Raw genomic sequence first — 17,466 nt, 5'->3', positions numbered from 1 at the left:
TGTGTTCTCAGGTCCTTGTATCATCCAGGAAGAGGTATAATACAACCTAATAAAAGAATATATAGCTCTCAAGTTCATGGGGCAGGAGAAACAGAATAATTAAAAAATAATCAGAAAGAATGCAAAAAAAGGCAAAACCAACATAGGACAAATAAAGAACAAATAATATCATAATAGATTCAAATCAAGCATATTAGTAACTATGTTACACATAAATGGATTAAACACTTCAATTAACAAAATATTATCAAAATAGATTTAAAAAATCTATTCTTTCATACCACTCCTCAGAGTAAAATGCCTTTCCCATCATACTCAGAATAAAATCCAAACCCTTTCCTGGCTTTCAATGCTAATACAATTTAACCCTTTTATACCCCCCAAACTTATTCTTTTCTTAGTCACTATACTCCAAAAAGGTAGGCTTCTTTGATTCCTGGAACATTCCAAATTAGTTCCTGCCTTAAGGTTTGGCGTTATTGCCCTAGCTGCAAGCATGGTTTCCTCAATTTTTGCAAAAGTGGATATTCCCGTCAAATAGGAGCTTAAGTGGCATTTTCTTAGAAGCTTTCCTTCCTTCCTCACGTGATCTAAAATAGTCATCTATTTTAATTTCCTGACTACCACTGTTAACTATCTTATATTCTTATTTAAGGTCAATTATCACTAAAATGTAAATTCTTTCATAGTAGGGACTATGAGAGAGAGAAAGAGAGTGTGAGTGGGGCAAGGGCAGAGAGAGAGGGAGACACAAAATCTGAAGCAGACTCCAGGCTCTGAACTGTCAGCACACAGCCCAGCTCGGGGCTCGAACTCATGAAACACGAGATCACGACCTAAGCCAAAGTCAGATGCTTAACTGACTGAGCCACCCAGGTGCCCTGCAGTATGCTTCTGAAGAGCATGTTGTTTTGTTTTTCCCAAATGAGGAAGATGAGAATTATATGGAGGTTACAAAGCATACTTTTGAGAAAGAAGCCCCTTTCATCCATTCTTAAATAAAATAAAATTTTAAAAATTACCCCCTTACAGAAAGGTTTTAAGGGTAATTCCAGGAATGGTGATTGATATACTTTGGTTACTTTTTTACTCTTTGTTCTATGTTTAGGATTTTCTTTTTCACATCAAAGCAATCTTACTGGTCATAATTTTGCAGCCTGCTTTTAACTTGGAAAAGAAACACTTCCCATTAGAAAGACTAGTCTAGGGGACCCTGGGTGGCTCAGTTGGTTAAGCCTCCGACTTTGGCTCACATCATGATCTCCCAGTTTGTGAGGTAGAGCCCTGCGTTGGGCTCTACGCTGACAGCTCAGTGCCTGGCGCCTGCTTCAGATTCTGTGTCTGGCTCTGCCCCTCCCCCGCTCACACTTGCTCTCTCTAAAAAAAAAAAAAAAAAAAAAAAAAGATTAAATAAACATTAGAAAGACTAATCTACTTTTAAAAAATAGCTATATTTCACTAAGTATACATGATAGCATTTGACTCATCTCTAATTGCTAACTACTGTTTCTAATTTTTTATCATTATAAGTATTGCTACCACGAATACTTTTGTTCATAAAGCATTTTAAGAGTAATGTAACTAAAGTGATTTTTGTCCACAACATTCATTTAAATGGTATTTCTTAAGGGGAAGGAGGTGGTCAACACAAAAAGGTCTCAGCTTTCTAGGTATTTATGTGTAATTAGGAAAACAATATACTATAGTAATTTGGGGGGAAATTACAAAGGCACCTTGTAAGAAAGGACATAATAATCCTATTTATTAAAGCAAAGAAAAAGCAATTTTAATTTCTCAGAAGAGGAGCTAATCAGGAAAACATTTTGTGAACAATATGGAGCTGGTCTTTGAAACAGTGATAGGTCTTAATGGTTGAAAATGTTCCAGGTCATTGTGGGTGTTGAAGGAGGAAGTAACTTTTCTGCTGTTCTTAAGTTATTTGAGAACAGTTCTCACTCAGGACATTGCAACTTTTAATAAAACAAACAAACAAATAAGCCTTAACAATAAGCAACCAAGACTTGGATCAAAGATTAGACTAATTCCCTTGCCAAGAGTACTGAATTTCTTCCTAATCTCCCTTATCCACGTCTTTTATTTCCTTTCATAATTTTCCCTTCTTTTTATCTGTCAAAGACTCTCATCTATTTTAAAGAATGGAAATAGGTAAATCCCTCTACTTCAACACATGTAACCAATACAAAACACTGTAATTATTTGTGGGATAAAAAAGACAGGGAGATGCTGCCTTTAAACATATATGGTATGCATTTTAATCTTTAGAAAACATTACGTATGACAGATTTTTCACACTGTAAAAGAAATTAGAATATTAAAGGATATTAATCAAGGGTTATTTATCAAATTGTCAAATACCAAATAAGGAACATAGAACTCCATGATCTATTAAAAATGATAAGCAGATAACGAATACTGACTGTGATTTCCTCTCGTGGTTTTACTCTGGCAGGAATAGATTCCATCCTGATAATAATTCCAGTCTTACTGTCACATAGGAGGAGATGCTCTGTGAACCTCAATGAGGCTGCCAGGTTTAGGATGGATGTAAGAACCAAAGTGTCAGAAATGAAAGAGTAAGACTTCACAGGATGTGTTGTTACTGACAGACTGATAGCCAGTTTCCTTCTCCACCTTTTCTTCCTCAAGGATAGCAGCTGCTTCCCACAGATACACAAGCAGAACGACTCCAATCCTTCTCTACCACACTTATCATCTGCAGATGCCCTGGGGCTTGTCTATTTACAACCTTGTCCCTATAGAGCAGAGGTGGAACCCTCAGGGAAGTTCTGGATCCGTTAGCAGCCGGTCTGTTTCACAAACTATTTCTCAGCCCCACCCCACCTCCAGCTACTTCCAACGTTGGTACTTACAATTCCTGTATCTTTATCACATTATTCATCCCCCTTCCACCCCCACCAAAAAAAGAAAATTTAAAGTGAAAACAACTCATACACTCTGTCTCTAGGCCCCTTTTTCATATAAAGCATGCTTCTTTTGGGTGGCTCAGAAGTGGTTCCCATGGTCTTTCGACCATTTATAGCTTGGGTATCATGCTCTCCAGGTACATGTATAGCCACTCCTGCCTGCCCAACCTTCTTAAATTTCTTGTTAAGCTTCCTAGTTTACCTCCCAAGACCAGCTTTATAACAAAACTAGATACTGGCAAAAAGAGATCCTGTAAGTGAAATTGTAGATACAGTCACGTCTTAAACAAGGATCCCAAGTTGTGAGATTAATTTCTGGGTTAAAGGTGCTCTGTATATCCACTTCAAGCCTGCCTCCAGTACCGTGGCTTACAGCCAAATAAAAAAGGCACAGAGTTGCTGGGTACAGATTTTGGAAAAAAGCACAAATTAAGAGGTACACGGGAGTTTCACTTTTTCCCCAGCTGATGATATATATATTTTTAAAATAAAAGGAAACCGTCCACATTGGAATGTATTAAATAGGCAGAATTCTCCTCCTGGTTTCTCTGCTCTTGGTAGATGTTCTTCTGGCTTCAACTGGTATATATGAATAGTGAAGAAACATCTGAGGATCAAATTCCACTGCCCCGAGGAAGAGGAGCGCTGCAGGACGCACTAAAGCAGGTAGAAGAGATGACGGAGGGACAAACAGGTCTGTGGAGATCCGGAAAGTCTCCAGGAAGGGGCAGCCTGGAAAAGGAGAAGGTAAAAGAAAGCGCGTGGCTGAGTTCAGGCAATTACTGTTGTCTCAGCACGACCACGGCCTGTGATTTTTCTTCCTCACTAAATCCTCTGGGGTCAGTCCCCACCCCGTTCATCAACCTGCGCCTCCATCGCCTCCCCGGGCGAGGATGCGCTCCGGCCCAAACCACCCAACGTACCTCCGAGGCTCACGGTCGCAGCAACACCCCCCGCCCGCCCACCTACCTGTGCTGCGCCTGCGCCTCCCCCCCGCGCACTCTCAAGGTCAGCACCGCCCCCAGCCTCTAACCTAGCACCCACGGAAGTGGCATTAGAGGACGTCCTGCGTATGCTCACCTCTGCGTGGCGTGGGGTCGCAGGCGTTCAAGGAAGGGAGGGACTTCCTGTCCCGCGCGGGCAGAACTTCCGCCAGAGCCGGAAAACTCTCTCCCTCGCGTTGTTTAAGAGGCTCCCGTCTGCAGGGTGGGGAGGGAAGGTCCAGGACGGTCCCGGGGATTCCAGGGCGTCCGGTCTACGACCTGTCCTTGGCGCCATGGTGAGTCCTCGTTTGAAGACTGGAGTAACAACAGGGGGAAGGAAGGGGCCATGAAGTCAGTCCTGTGAAGGTAGCCAGTCGGATTCCCGGCTGAGGATGCAGCAGGCGAGAGCAGTGGGATTCGTGGGGGCAGGACCCCGCACCTGTCCCGGAGTGCTGAAGCTCCGGGGCCCCTGAGGAAGCGGCATCCAACCTGCCCAAAGGCGAGGTTTGTCCGGGAGTACCTAGTAGGTAGCCAGAATGTTCGTGGTCCATTCACTGTGTATGGCGTGTGGCGCCAGGTGGTCCCTAGAGCTGACCTTGCCGGGTTGATCATTTCCGCCCCTCCCTCCTCCTCTGCTGCTTGGCAGTGGCCAAGAACTTAAGATCTTAGAAATTCCTTTAGCTTTTCCAAGTTGACACAAAGAAACCCTTTCTTGTAGAGGATCAATACTTGTCACCTAAGATAAAGGGCAAAGTCAGCTTATCTTTCAGACTCAGCCCATTTGAGATTGGGAAGGGTGTCATAAAAAATTCAGACTCGGTAAAGAGGGATTTTATTCGAAAGGAATATTGCAAAGGTCTGGGGAATGGGACTATTGCATAGGGAGAATGCTCTAACCATAAGATCGGCAAGAGTCTCAAAGGTTAAGCAAAAAGGTTTTTCTTTTATAGGGAGGAGTAAAATAATGGTAGGAAGAACCATATGTGGGGAGGTGAGATGAAAGCATAGTACATTGAACAGTTAATCAGATTGTTTTACTCTCAGGCCAGTCTGTTCTGAGGAAGAGCTGTCAAAAAGGAGTTGTATGCTGCTTCAGACTGAACCGGGGGAAAGAGGATCTTAACCAGAATTTCAGTAACAAATGTTTTGTTTCAGTTGATCTGTGGGCACATGCAGTTCAGCCAATCACTTGTGAAACAACGAATGGGAATTTGTGGGCTCTGTCTCTGAGCTTGTCATAGGTAAACACGTGGGGCATCTGTGAGTCTTACCTAAGTCATGTGGGTACCAGTGGTTCATTGCAGTAAGCCCTTGACAAAACACAAAAGGGTGTAGGGGGTATTTCTGAACCTTTGCTCATTTTTTTTTTTTAATTTTTTTTTCAACGTTTATTTATTTTTGGGACAGAGAGAGACAGAGCATGAACGGGGGAGGGGCAGAGAGAGAGGGAGACACAGAATTGGAAACAGGCTCCAGGCTCTGAGCCATCAGCCCCAGAGCCTGGCGCGGGGCTCGAACTCCCGGACCGCGAGATCGTGACCTGGCTGAAGTCGGAAGCTTAACCGACTACGCCACCCAGGCGCCCCCCTTTGCTCTTTTCCAAGATCACAGGGATCTGGTAAAGTTCAACATTGTCAATTATTTGACTATATAAAAGATTTCAAGTTCTCATCTGGAAGGGAGTGTGTCTTGGCATTTAGTTTCAGTGTACCATGTTTATCCAGGACCAAATGTCGACCTTGTTCAGCTGTTGTGTACAATGTTGGACTTTCGAATGACTTAGAAACTTCAATGAATGTGAAAGAAAAGAACTTCAAAGTAATGTGGTTTCTGGTGTACTCTACCAGCTAATGTAACATATGATTCTTTTTGGCACTCTGTGTGTTTTTAACTTCAGTGAATAATACAGTTTTTGTTCATTAAGAGTTTTTTTTTTCTTTTCTTCTCTTTTATATCAGTGAAATTAAGACAAAGATAGGGTATAGTAGAATGAGAAGGAGCCAAAGACAATAATTAGCCTAACCACCTCCACTCCACTCTCTCCCTAATTTGACATAAGGAAGAGTCTGAGGTCTGGAAATAAGCACTGGTTTCCCTAAGATAACACTAGTTTGGCATAGTCAGACTACTACTGACTTAAAAACTCAGTAAAAAATCTCCACTTCTAAATTTAAGCTCAGTTTTGTTTTTTTTTTTTAATTTTTTTTCAACGTTTATTTATTTTTGGGACAGAGAGAGACAGAGCATGAACGGGGGAGGGGCAGAGAGAGAGGGAGACACAGAATCGGAAACAGGCTCCAGGCTCTGAGCAGTCAGCACAGAGCCCGACGCGGGGCTCGAACTCACGGACCGCGAGATCGTGACCTGGCTGAAGTCGGACGCTTAACCGATTGTGCCACCCAGGCGCCCCATAAATTTAAGCTCAGTTTTTGCTTATTGGTCTGAAAAGCAGAGGATGAAAATACAATAAAAATCCTTAAATGTACAATAGTCACAAAGAAGCTGAATGTGAACTTACGCCCAGTATTCTGTAATACTAGAAGGAGAACTCCTCCTCCTGCCATCTCAAAAAATATAGTTTTATTTTAGGTTGAGGTAAACTCATGCTGTTTCTCAAAATGCCACGTAAGAGAATGTCACCTGGAGAAGGTCACCAGGGGCCAACTAATTGACTCTCCATTCTGGTATTGCTATTATTTTTGTGTTAACTTACTTAACTCCACTTAAGTGTTCCCAGTCATGAAGTTGATAACGTCTGTATATGAAAGTTTAGGCAGTGTATGGAATCCTTCAAAAGAAAAGGTGTAGACATTAAATGAAGTGAGGGGTTGAATTTATTTTGAATACAGCTTGGTTAAATTGAGAACTTTTTCACAGCTTGGGCCTAATGCTATGCAAAACAGGCTGTACTTGAACTCAGAAGACCCAGATTCTGCCCATTATTAGTTCCATGAATTTGGAAAAAGGAGTCAACTTAGGTAAGGGTTCCAGTTTCCTCTTAGATAAGAGAAGTGGGGCTTGATGGAGATTAAAACATCTTTTTTTTTTTAAGTTTACTTATTTTGAGAGAGAGAGAGAGAGAACGAGCAAGCTAAGGAGGGGTGGAGAGAGAGAGAATCCCAAGAATCTGCACCGTTGCAGAGCCTGATGTGTGGCTCGAACTCACGAACTGTGATATCTTGACCTCAGCCTAAACCAAGAGTTCTTAACTGACTGAGCCACCCAGGCACCCCAAGATTAAAATACTTTCTAATTCTCACATTTCTGATTCTTTAACTTTCAGGACTTTTTTCAGAAGAGGTACATGTTTCTCATTCAAAAAATTTTAGTCTTGGGGCGCCTGAGTGGCTCAGTCGGTTGAGCGTCCCACTTCAGCTCAGGTCATTATCTCATGGTTCATGAGTTCGAGTGGGTTCGAGCCCTGCGTCGGGCTCTGTGCTGACAGCTCAGAGCCTGGAGCCTGCTTCAGATTCTGTGTCTCCCTCTCTCTCATCCCCTCCTCTGCTCATGCTGTCTCTGTCTCTCAAAAATAAATAAATGCAAAAAAAAAAAAAAATTTAGTCTGACTTCCACTTTTTTCCTTATGCACTTTTTTCCTTACCCTTTTGATTTTTCAAATTTGATTTTTTTTTCATTCTCCTTGTGTTTTTTTTTTATACATCATGTAGGTAATACTTGGAATCTTTGTACATATGTTTGGCCAGGTATTTCACTATTGTCCTAAGTACTATTACAGAATGGAAAGCAAAGCGTTGGGACACCTTGATTTTACTTGTTTTAATTGATAAAAATTCACTCTGTTCTTTTATTCCCTGGTACATTAAGTAGACCCAAACTCAGTAAATGCCTGTGCATGTAATAAGGTTCTTCTGTTGTGAGCAGATGAGAGTAGGATTATGGTCCAGACTAAAAATACTTAGTATTCACTCTTAAGTTTTTCTTTCATGTTGTAAAAATTGTTAGTCTATAGACAGTTTACTAAAGGAATGATGAAACTATTTCTTCTCTTATACTTTTCTTTTTGAAAATTACAAATCAGCTGTAATCAAATAGATCTTTTTACCATTTAAGCTTATTTGCAGGACAAAGTATGTAGAATAGAGCTAGTTCCTGGAATTGGAGGTATCTCATGGCTTGTTTTATTTATGTAGCATTCTGTGGTAATTTTTATTGCTGGGATTGAGCTATGTTGTCTGTTGGCAAAAAAAAAGGGCTGTCAACTTCTGCCTTACTCATTTAGAGTTAATGAGAAAGATTAGGGGGCCGAAAGGGGTATTGAGAAGAGAATGGTAAATGTTATAAGAGGTATGTATAACGTGCTCAAAGAATAGAAGAAAGAAATTCTAACAGTAGGTGTCACGTAGTAGGTGAGTTAACTGAGGACACTAGTTCTTAAATTTGAGTTTGTGTAGAATTCACCTGTGATGTTTGATAAAAATGCTTATCTGGGCCCCATTAATGGGAGGTAGAGTTTCAGAATCTTACTTTTAATGAAGAGTTTTACAGTTAAATCTGAAATCGGCAGTCCTTAAACCATACTTTGAGAGAACTCTAATGCAGACCTTACAGACTTTAGTGGAGATATTGGAGAGATTTGTGCTGGGTGATGATCAAACTCTGCAGTTTATTGATATGGTGGATTCTTTTAATTTGAATATTGCACTAGCCTTGCATCCCTGGAATAAATTCCGTTTGGCTGGGATATATAATTCTTTTCATATGTTGCTGTGTTTGATTTGCTAAAAGTTTAGGATTTTTGCATTTATGTTTATAAGAGATAAAGATGATCTGTAGTTTTCTGGGCTGAGTGCTTTCTGTTAAGGAAGGTTATTAATTGTTGATTCAGTTTCTTTAATAGATACAGGCCTGTTCAGATTGTCCATTTCTTATGTCAGTTTTGGCAAATTGTATCTTTCAAGGAATCAGTCCATTTCATCTAGGTTATAAAATCTGTGGGCATGGAGTTGTTCGTAGTGCTTCTTTATTATTTTAATGTCCGTGGAGTCTGTAGTGATGTCACCTGTTTTGTTTCTGGTATTAGTAATTTGTGTCCTCCTTTTTCTTCGCCTGACTAGGCTTATTGATTTTATTGATCTTTTCAGAGAACCAGTTTTTGGTTTCATTGATTTTTCTCTATTGATTTCTTCTTTCCAGTTTTACTGATTTCTGCTCTAATTATTATTATTTATTTTCCTTCTGCTTAGTTTGGATTCAATCTGCTCTTTTTTTAGTTTCCTAAGGTGGAATTTTAGGTGTTTGATTTTAGATCTTTTCTAGTATTTACATTCAATGCTATAGATTTCTGTTTAAGCACTGCTTTTGCTACATACCATAAATTTTGATAAGTTATGTTTTAATTTAATTAAAAATATCTTGAATTTGTCTTGGTTTTTCCTTTTTGACCCATGTGTTATTTAAAAATGTATTGTTTAGTCTTGACATATTTTGGGATTTTCCACTTTCTGTTTACTGATTTCTAGTTTAATTCCATTGCAGTCTGAGGGCAGACATTGTATGATTTCTGTTTTTTTTAAGTTTAAGGTGTGTTTTATGACCCAGAATGTGGTCTTTCTTGGTGAATGGACATGTGTAGCTTCACGGATGAATTCTCAGGTTTTATCAATTAGCCATATAGTGGCAGAGATTTGGGTTTCTTCCCACATCTCTGATTTTTCTTGTGACTTCTCTCCTTCACTACTTTCCTAAAGAGGCTTAGTTCAAATAATAGTAGAGACTGTTCTCATGGGTAGAATTTGGTTTATTTAAGATCGATTCTTAAGACTAGCTTATACTCTGGTTTTGTTCCACTTTTTAAATTTAGTTCTTTTGTTTGCTCTGGAGTAAAAGCGTAAAGCAAATTTGGTTGATTTTAGAAAATCAGAAGATAATTGAAAGTGTTCGTTTCTAAGAGAGAACTTATTTTCTTAATGTTGTACTGTGGTTTTGCCCTTGTTACTAAGTCGAGCGAACACAACTTGCCCCAAAGAAACTTTGAAGAAACTTGTCTGTAAAGTGTCTCTTTACTCTTTATCTACCACCTACAAAAAAAAAATCTTTGAAGGTCTGGTAGAATGAACATTCGCTTGGTTTTGATTGAAATGATTATACCTTTTCCTTCCCCAAACATTTAAAAATCATGGTCTCTTCTCACAAGTACTGTTTAATCGATTATTCACTATTTATTAAGCACCATCTGTATGTCAGGTATATCTGTATTCTTGGCCATAGGGATATAACTATATTAAACAGGGATAATACTGCCTTTGTGGAGCTTATGTTTTACTGGGAGATTCTGATGATAATGAAATGAGACATAATATGTGTTGGTTGTGATAAATGCAACTAAGAAAGATAAAAGCAGGGTGAGGGATAGAAAATGGTTAGGGTGGTTGTTTTATTAGTTAAGTTATTCAGAGAAAACCTAAATGAGGTGACAGTGGAACAAGTATGATTTAATATACATATGTATATATCTTCAACATATATGCGTGTTATCTGTGAGTTCATATTTGGGAGCTATACCCTAAACAATTACTATAATGTCAGGCACAAAGCTCATATTGTCTGTAGCTATATAATTCTTTCAATAAAGTTAAACATTATCATTTTTCCAAACAATGAACAGGTAAATAATTTAAGTATTTTTTTTTTTTTTAGTTTTTTATTTTTTTCAAGTTTATTTATTTATTTTGAAAGAGAAAGAGAATGAGGGAAGGGGCAGAGGTAGAGGGAGAAAGAAGGAGAGAAATTCCTAAGCAGGGCTCCACACCAGCAGCATGGAGCCCAACGTGGGGCGTGAACTCACAAACCAGGAGATCATGACCAGAGTCAAAACCAAGGTTCAGACATCCAAATTACTGAACCACCCAGGCGCCCCTTAAGTATATTTTGTGTTTTTTTCCTTAAAGAAACCTCTATAATAGTAAGTGATGTTTTATTTAATAGATTGGTTTGTGCCACATATTTTTAGTCTTTTAGTATATTTTTTGTGAGAATACAACTCATTAACTCACAATATACTGATTTTACATTCATATCTTTCACTTACATAAAACAGACTTAGTTATTCCATTGTTAAAGTAGACTAAAATATCTTTGTGATTTGCCCATAATCAAAAGATTTAGAAAAACCAGGTATCATTTCAGCTTTTGATTCTTTGATGTTGAGACTCAGGGTCTTAAGTTGTATTTATTTTTAAAAAATCTTTAGGTAGTATGAAAAGCCAATCTGCTCATACATGCTCATAAGGATGATTTTGGGGAAAGTACAATAAATATATGGCATGGAAAGTATGCTTGAACTAGAACTAGATGACCTCTGGGGTTTGACTCAAGTTTTTGTGATTCTGAATATGTGAAACTGAATATCACTGATATTCACTGATGCACATTTAGTTGAATGTATATTGAAGTGACTGACAGTGGAGGGAATATTCAATTTGTCTTTCAAGAAGAGTTTCACAGAGGATTGATTGGACTAGGTCTTTTAAGGGTAAGTAGAAGTATGTTAGGTGGGTAAGAAATTGAATTTTACTTTTCCTCATTTTATTTAAGTAAAAGTATTTATGTATCCTACTTACATTAACTCATTTAAATCTTCATGAAGTATTTAATCTTGGATTTTTTTTTTCCACCTCCACTTTTTTACCTGCTTTTTTTTTTTTTTTTAACCTCTATTCCACAGAGGTAGAAATGGAGACACAGCAAGATTAGAGTAACTCTTCCAAAATTAAACAGTTATTGGTGGTGGAATTTGACTTGAACGCAGGCACTTTGGCCATTGTATTGTTGTGCCAGTCTTACTGTTTACATTTGATAGGTTTCAACTTATGAGAGGAGTCATTTCCAGAACATTTTCCTATAGAAACAACATTAGGGTGTTATATTTCTAGAAAGTCTTTCCCAATCTAGTTAATAACTTCTATTACATCTCATATACTATTAAAGAAATCAATCATTACTGTCATGCATAGCACTAATGATTAGCCTAATTCAAGTGCCAAACAGGTCTGACATTGCTGCATTCACTCAAAATAAGAATTCAGTCCTTCATATTCTCTCCACCTTAATTGCATCCAGTTAAGGCACTCCTTCTGTACAGTATTAATTTCCATTGTGCCTCTAGTATAGACTTGTAGTAACATTGATGAGGTGAAGAGCAATTAGAGAACTGGAGATGAATTGGAATTTCTTGTCATTGTTAAGTATCTAGTGTGCTAAAAACCTGTCTCAGCCCATTTCTTTTCCTGAGGGCTTCTAAGGATTGGCTTGCTCATATCCTTTCACTTGGACTACCTGTTGCTTATAGCTAGAACTTAGTTTTCTCCCTGAGTTGCAAATAACATAGTATCATAGGGTACCTTGCATTCCCTACCATATGGTCAACGCACATGATAAAGGTTATTACTACCAGTAGATTTTTTTAAAAGTCACCTTGCCATGTTACTTACTTCCAGCTGATCATAACTGTTTACTTATCATAAAGGTCTTTTAGGGAAAAAAGTTGAAGCTCTGGATGATATTGATGAGTCTTTGCAATACATTCTTGGAAATAGAGAGGTTTGGATTGTGAAGAAGAGATGAGATGGGAAATAATAAGGGACACTAGAGAGAGAAAGGGAGACCTTTATCCTCCAGAAATTAATTATGAAGAAAGAACTTCAACAAGCTGTTCTTCTCTGTATTATAAATATATGAGTATAGATTGCCATCATATGATGTCACAAATAAGGCACTATAAGGCTATGGTAGGCTATGGCTTTTTTTTTTTTAAATAAACATGATACTTTTATCTTTTTGATAAGTAGTAGACGCCTTTTGAAATACTAATCTGATTGCTTATTTTTTTTTATGTAGTTATCTGTGTCTGCCCTTTACACAGTGCTTAGCTGATTTTTGTTATCTTTCACCATTTGATTGCCACTGTTTGCTCAAATACAATGATTTACCTAGCAAAGCAATGCCACACTTTCCTGCTTTTTTTTTCCTAAAAGAAAAAGTCATATTGGAGGATTCTGCTCCATCATGACTTCATTAAGTTCATTATGTTTGTTAAGTATTTTTATCATTTCAGAAGATTTTAGTCATTTTTATGATCAGTATAAATGATTGATTAAAAATGTTTCCAATTCTTTGTGATTTATGGGCATATGTATTCAAATATGAATGTTTATGTCTTTTGTTTCTGAATATAGTCTTGCTCAGAAGAGAAGCCATGACTTTTTTTCCTGAAAAGTTTTACATTATTAATAGTTACATTTATTAGTAGAATTTTCTTAAGTTTAAATTCTTGCTTATTGTCTTCTCCCTTCCCTGTATTAGGTTAATTAATATTAGGACAGTGAAGCTTCACTTTATCATTTATTACCAGACAGCTTTGTTGGTTGGGTGGGTCAGATGCTAACTAGAATTAGAATTAATTGTAAACTAAGTCTGTTTTCTAATCAGGAGGGACAGATAAGAAAGCTTTGGTAACATTCATTATAATGTTAAATCATAACTAACTGAAACATTAGTTGGTTAAGACTAACACTATTTTTGGGGCACCTCAGTGGCTCAGTTGGTTAAGTATCTGACTCTTGATTTCAGCTCAGGTCGTGATCTAATGGCTTGTGAGATCGAGTCCTTCATTGGGCCCTGAACTGGCAGCATGGAGCCTGCTTGGGATTCTCTCTCTCTCTCTCTCTGTCTCTCTCTCTCTCTCTGTCTCTCTCTCTCTCTCTCTCTCTCCCCCTCCCCTGGTCGATCTCTCTCTCTCTCTCTCTCTCTCTCTGTAAATAAATTAAGTAAATAAGTAAACTTTAAACAACTGTTTTCTAATTTGATTCTGTTATTTATTGAGTACTTTTGATTTTGATAGAGAGCTTCTCAATCATATTAGAAGTATTGAAGGTCATCATAGTTCTTTCTCTTCATAGTCACTGAAAAAGAACATTTCAGATCATCAAGAAAAGGAATCCTTTAATAGGTAGAATTGGCCAAGTATCTGAGATAAACTTAAAAAACAAAACAAAATAATATTGTAAAACTCTTGGTATTCACAAGTCTCCTGAGAGAAATTCCTGCAAACCACTAACAGAGGGGAGAATGCTGGGCAGTGGGCTAGGTATACTCCTTTACATCAGAGCTTGGAGCTCTGATTTACTTTCAGGTCTCCTATAAATGTTAGCTCATTTAATCCTTATGAAGAAGGGATAATTGTTCCTATCAACAGTAACTACACTTCACAGGCTTTGAGGATGGTTTAGAAATGGTAGGTGTGTGAATGCCAGTAATCCATTGTGTTTATTTAAAATAACTGCAATCATCAACAATAAGATCTTTTAAGAACTTGGAGAGCATTTGCCAACTCCTATCTTTTGTAGATAAGAGTGAGTCCCAGAGAGAGCTAGCTCCTCTATCTGTTATTAGTGACAGAGAAGTTCTTTGATTCTAGTATGGTTAATTATTCAGTACATTAAAATATTTACAGTAAGTGCATCTTTCCAACAGTTACCATTAGGAGTACACCTTAAATTTTCTTGGCTTTTGTGTGTGGCTTAAAATTTAGAGTTAAGCTAAAATTTTTATTTTAAATTTGTTTTGATGACGTTTTATTAGTGTACTTACCAAAGTTGTCATTCTTAGTTTGTTTAAAAGAAAATATTTGTAACACAGACTTAAATTGCATTAAATTGAGAGTATTATCTTATAGAAACAGACTACTTTCTCTGAGATACAGTGTATTGTCTTTTGATCTTAAAGTGAATAATTTTCTTTTTTATGCTAAAGTTTAGTGCTTGGCACATAGGAATTGAATGTAGTGAAGGAGTAGGCAAATTTATGCTTTATCCTTTTATTTCCTCTAAAAGGTAGTATTCAATATATATTGAAAACCTGCCATGTTAGGCACTTTCCGGGGAGTTCGGTTAGGGCTCAAGAAATGAGATGAGTAGCTTCATTGGAGGAGAGATCCATAAATTGTTGGTCACAGTTGAGCATGATAAAGACTGTTTTGGAGTGATGTATATATATATATATTTTTTTTTTAACAAGGAAGGTTTTATAAGGGAAGTGAATTTTTTTTTTTATATATGTATGAAATTTATTGACAAATTGGTTTCCATACAACACCCAGTGCTCATCCCAAAAGGTGCCCTCCTCAATACCCATCACCCACCCTCCCCTCCCTCCCACCCCCCATCAACCCTCAGTTTGTTCTCAGTTTTTAACAGTCTCTTATGCTTTGGCTCTCTCCCACTCTAACCTCTTTTTTTTTTTTTTTCCTTCCCCTCCCCCATGGGTTCCTGTTAAGTTTCTCAGGATCCACCTAAGAGTGAAACCATATGGTATCTGTCTTTCTCTGTATGGCTTATTTCACTTAGCATAACACTCTCCAGTTCCATCCACGTTGCTACAAAAGGCCATATTTCATTTTTTCTCATTGCCACGTAGTATTCCATTGTGTATATAAACCACAATTTCTTTATCCATTCATCAGTTGATGGACATTTAGGCTCTTTCCATAATTTGGCTATTGTTGAGAGTGCTGCTATGAACATTGGGGTACAAGTGCCCCTATGCATCAGAACTCCTGTATCCCTTGGATAAATTCCTAGCAGTGCTATTGCTGGGTCATAGGGTAGGTCTATTTTTAATTTTCTGAGGAACCTCCACACTGCTTTCCAGAGCGGCTGCACCAATTTGCATTAAGGGAAGTGAATATTGAGGGATGGGTAGGAATTGGTTTGAAGTTGATGATCTATAAATGCTAAATACAAATTTATTAGTTGTAATTAATAGCTTCTTTGGATATAGATCTATAGGGGTATTTTCTGTAATGTCAGAAAATACAGTTAAGGAAGAGTACTACATTTAAGAATGCCGTCTTCCATTGAACCTTTTATTTGTTACTTATTAGTACTATAATGGGACATTTATGAATGTCTTAGAAAAGGTGAAGTGGCTTGTTACCATATTTAAAAATACTACATTCTTCACCAACATTTTTTTAAAGATTTTTAAAAAATAAGTGTTTATTCCACACTGTATGTTAGCCAATTTGACAATAAATTATACTTTTGAAAATTAAATAAATGTTTATTCATTTTTGAGAGAGCATGAGCATGAGAGGGGTAGGGGCAGAGAGAGAGGGGGCCAGACGATCCGAGGCTGGCTCTGCACTGATAGTAGCGAGCCCAATGTGGGGTTGGAACTCAGGAACCATGAGATGATGGATGACCTGAGCAAAAGTCAGACACTGAGTCACCCAGGCACCCCTAAAGAGAATTTTTTATTTTTATTTACTTATCTTTTATTTATTTATTTTTATTTATTTTATTTTTATTTATTTATTTGAGAGAGAGAGAGAGAGAGAGAGAGAGAGAGAGTGCACACAAGTGGGGGAGAGGGACTGAGGGAGAGAGAGAATCTTAATCAGGCTCCATGCTCAGTGTGGAGCCAGACACCAGGCTCAATCCCACGACGCTTGGATCATGACCTGAGCTGAAATCAAGAGTTGGACACTCAACCTCAACCAACTGAGCCACCCAGGCACCCCTCTTCATCAACTTTTTTTTTTTTAAATTTTTTTTTCAACGTTTATTTTATTTTTGGGACAGAGAGAGACAGAACATGAACGGGGGAGGGGCAGAGAGAGAGAGGGAGACACAGAATCGGAAACAGGCTCCAGGCTCTGAGCCATCAGCCCAGAGCCTGACGCGGGGCTCGAACTCACGGACCGCGAGATCGTGACCTGGCTGAAGTCGGACGCTTAACCGACTGCGCCACACAGGCGCCCCAATCATCAACTTTTTAATGACTGAACAGTTATTGCTTTATATAAGATCTTGCATAATTCATTCAAAGTAACTGGAAAACTATCTTTTAAAATAAACAGCTGTTAATTTCAACACTAATGTTGAGATAGTTAATGAATTGTATTTAATTAGAATGCCCTCTGTTTTTTTATTTTTTTCCCCCTCTGTTCTTTTGAAAATGTCTATTTTTGCCCTATGTTGGTTGGTCTTCCACTTTGCCTTACCAATTTATGTCAAGAAACATGTCTTCTCAAGTTTATTTATAAATTTAATGAAATTCCAGGGAATGGTTTTATATCGTCATCTTAAGCAATAAGTCTGGAGTTGTTTTTGAATATAGTTATATCAAATTCATGCATGCTCCTATGTTGTATGTGTTATTAAGATATTAAGGATGTACCAAGGTATTTTATTGAGAATTTTTGATTTTTGGCCTTAAAGTACATTAAATTTCTTACTCTCAGTTGGAAAATAGCAAAAATTCCTGCTCATACTTTTTACTTTAAAGAATTAAAAGCACATTTTGTGCTGTGAAGCACGATGCTGGCAAATCAAACAAATTCTGTAAGCAATTAAATTCGAAAACCCATGTGCTTAAATTCAAATCAGAGCAGTTGGTAATTATGTTTTACAGTTTTCTTTCTCTGATTTTACCTTCTTATTTATATAATTCTATTGGTAGTATTATTTTGAGGTATATGAAGTTGCTGTTTGGTAGGTCAGAACAGTTAAGTATCTGTG

The 17,466-nt window shown here is 37.7% G+C and overlaps 1 protein-coding gene and 1 long non-coding RNA gene across 2 annotated transcripts in view; one reads left to right on the top strand and one right to left on the bottom strand.

Annotated features, from left to right (window-relative positions):
• Positions 1-2,249: 2,249 nt before the first annotated feature.
• LOC115520206 lies at positions 2,250-3,978 on the bottom strand. The gene is made up of 2 exons (XR_003970722.1): positions 3,915-3,978; positions 2,250-3,677 (listed from the first exon to the last, which is right to left on the bottom strand). It is a non-coding gene; the product is annotated as an uncharacterized LOC115520206 (long non-coding RNA).
• Positions 3,979-4,101: 123 nt separating this feature from the next.
• TMEM161B (transmembrane protein 161B) overlaps positions 4,102-17,466 on the top strand; it is a 71,034-nt gene continuing 57,669 nt past the window's right edge. The window contains exon 1 of the mRNA XM_030324354.1: positions 4,102-4,224. Within this exon, the coding sequence (XP_030180214.1) occupies positions 4,222-4,224 (3 nt within the window). The 5' untranslated portion in view covers positions 4,102-4,221. The remainder of the gene's footprint in view (positions 4,225-17,466) is intronic.

This window comes from Lynx canadensis, chromosome A1 (genome assembly GCF_007474595.2).
Source record: "Lynx canadensis isolate LIC74 chromosome A1, mLynCan4.pri.v2, whole genome shotgun sequence".
NCBI classification, from domain to species: Eukaryota; Metazoa; Chordata; class Mammalia; order Carnivora; family Felidae; genus Lynx; species Lynx canadensis.
The sequence above is the reverse complement of the archived record's forward strand: the minus strand, read 5'-3'. Positions and strand labels throughout refer to the sequence as shown.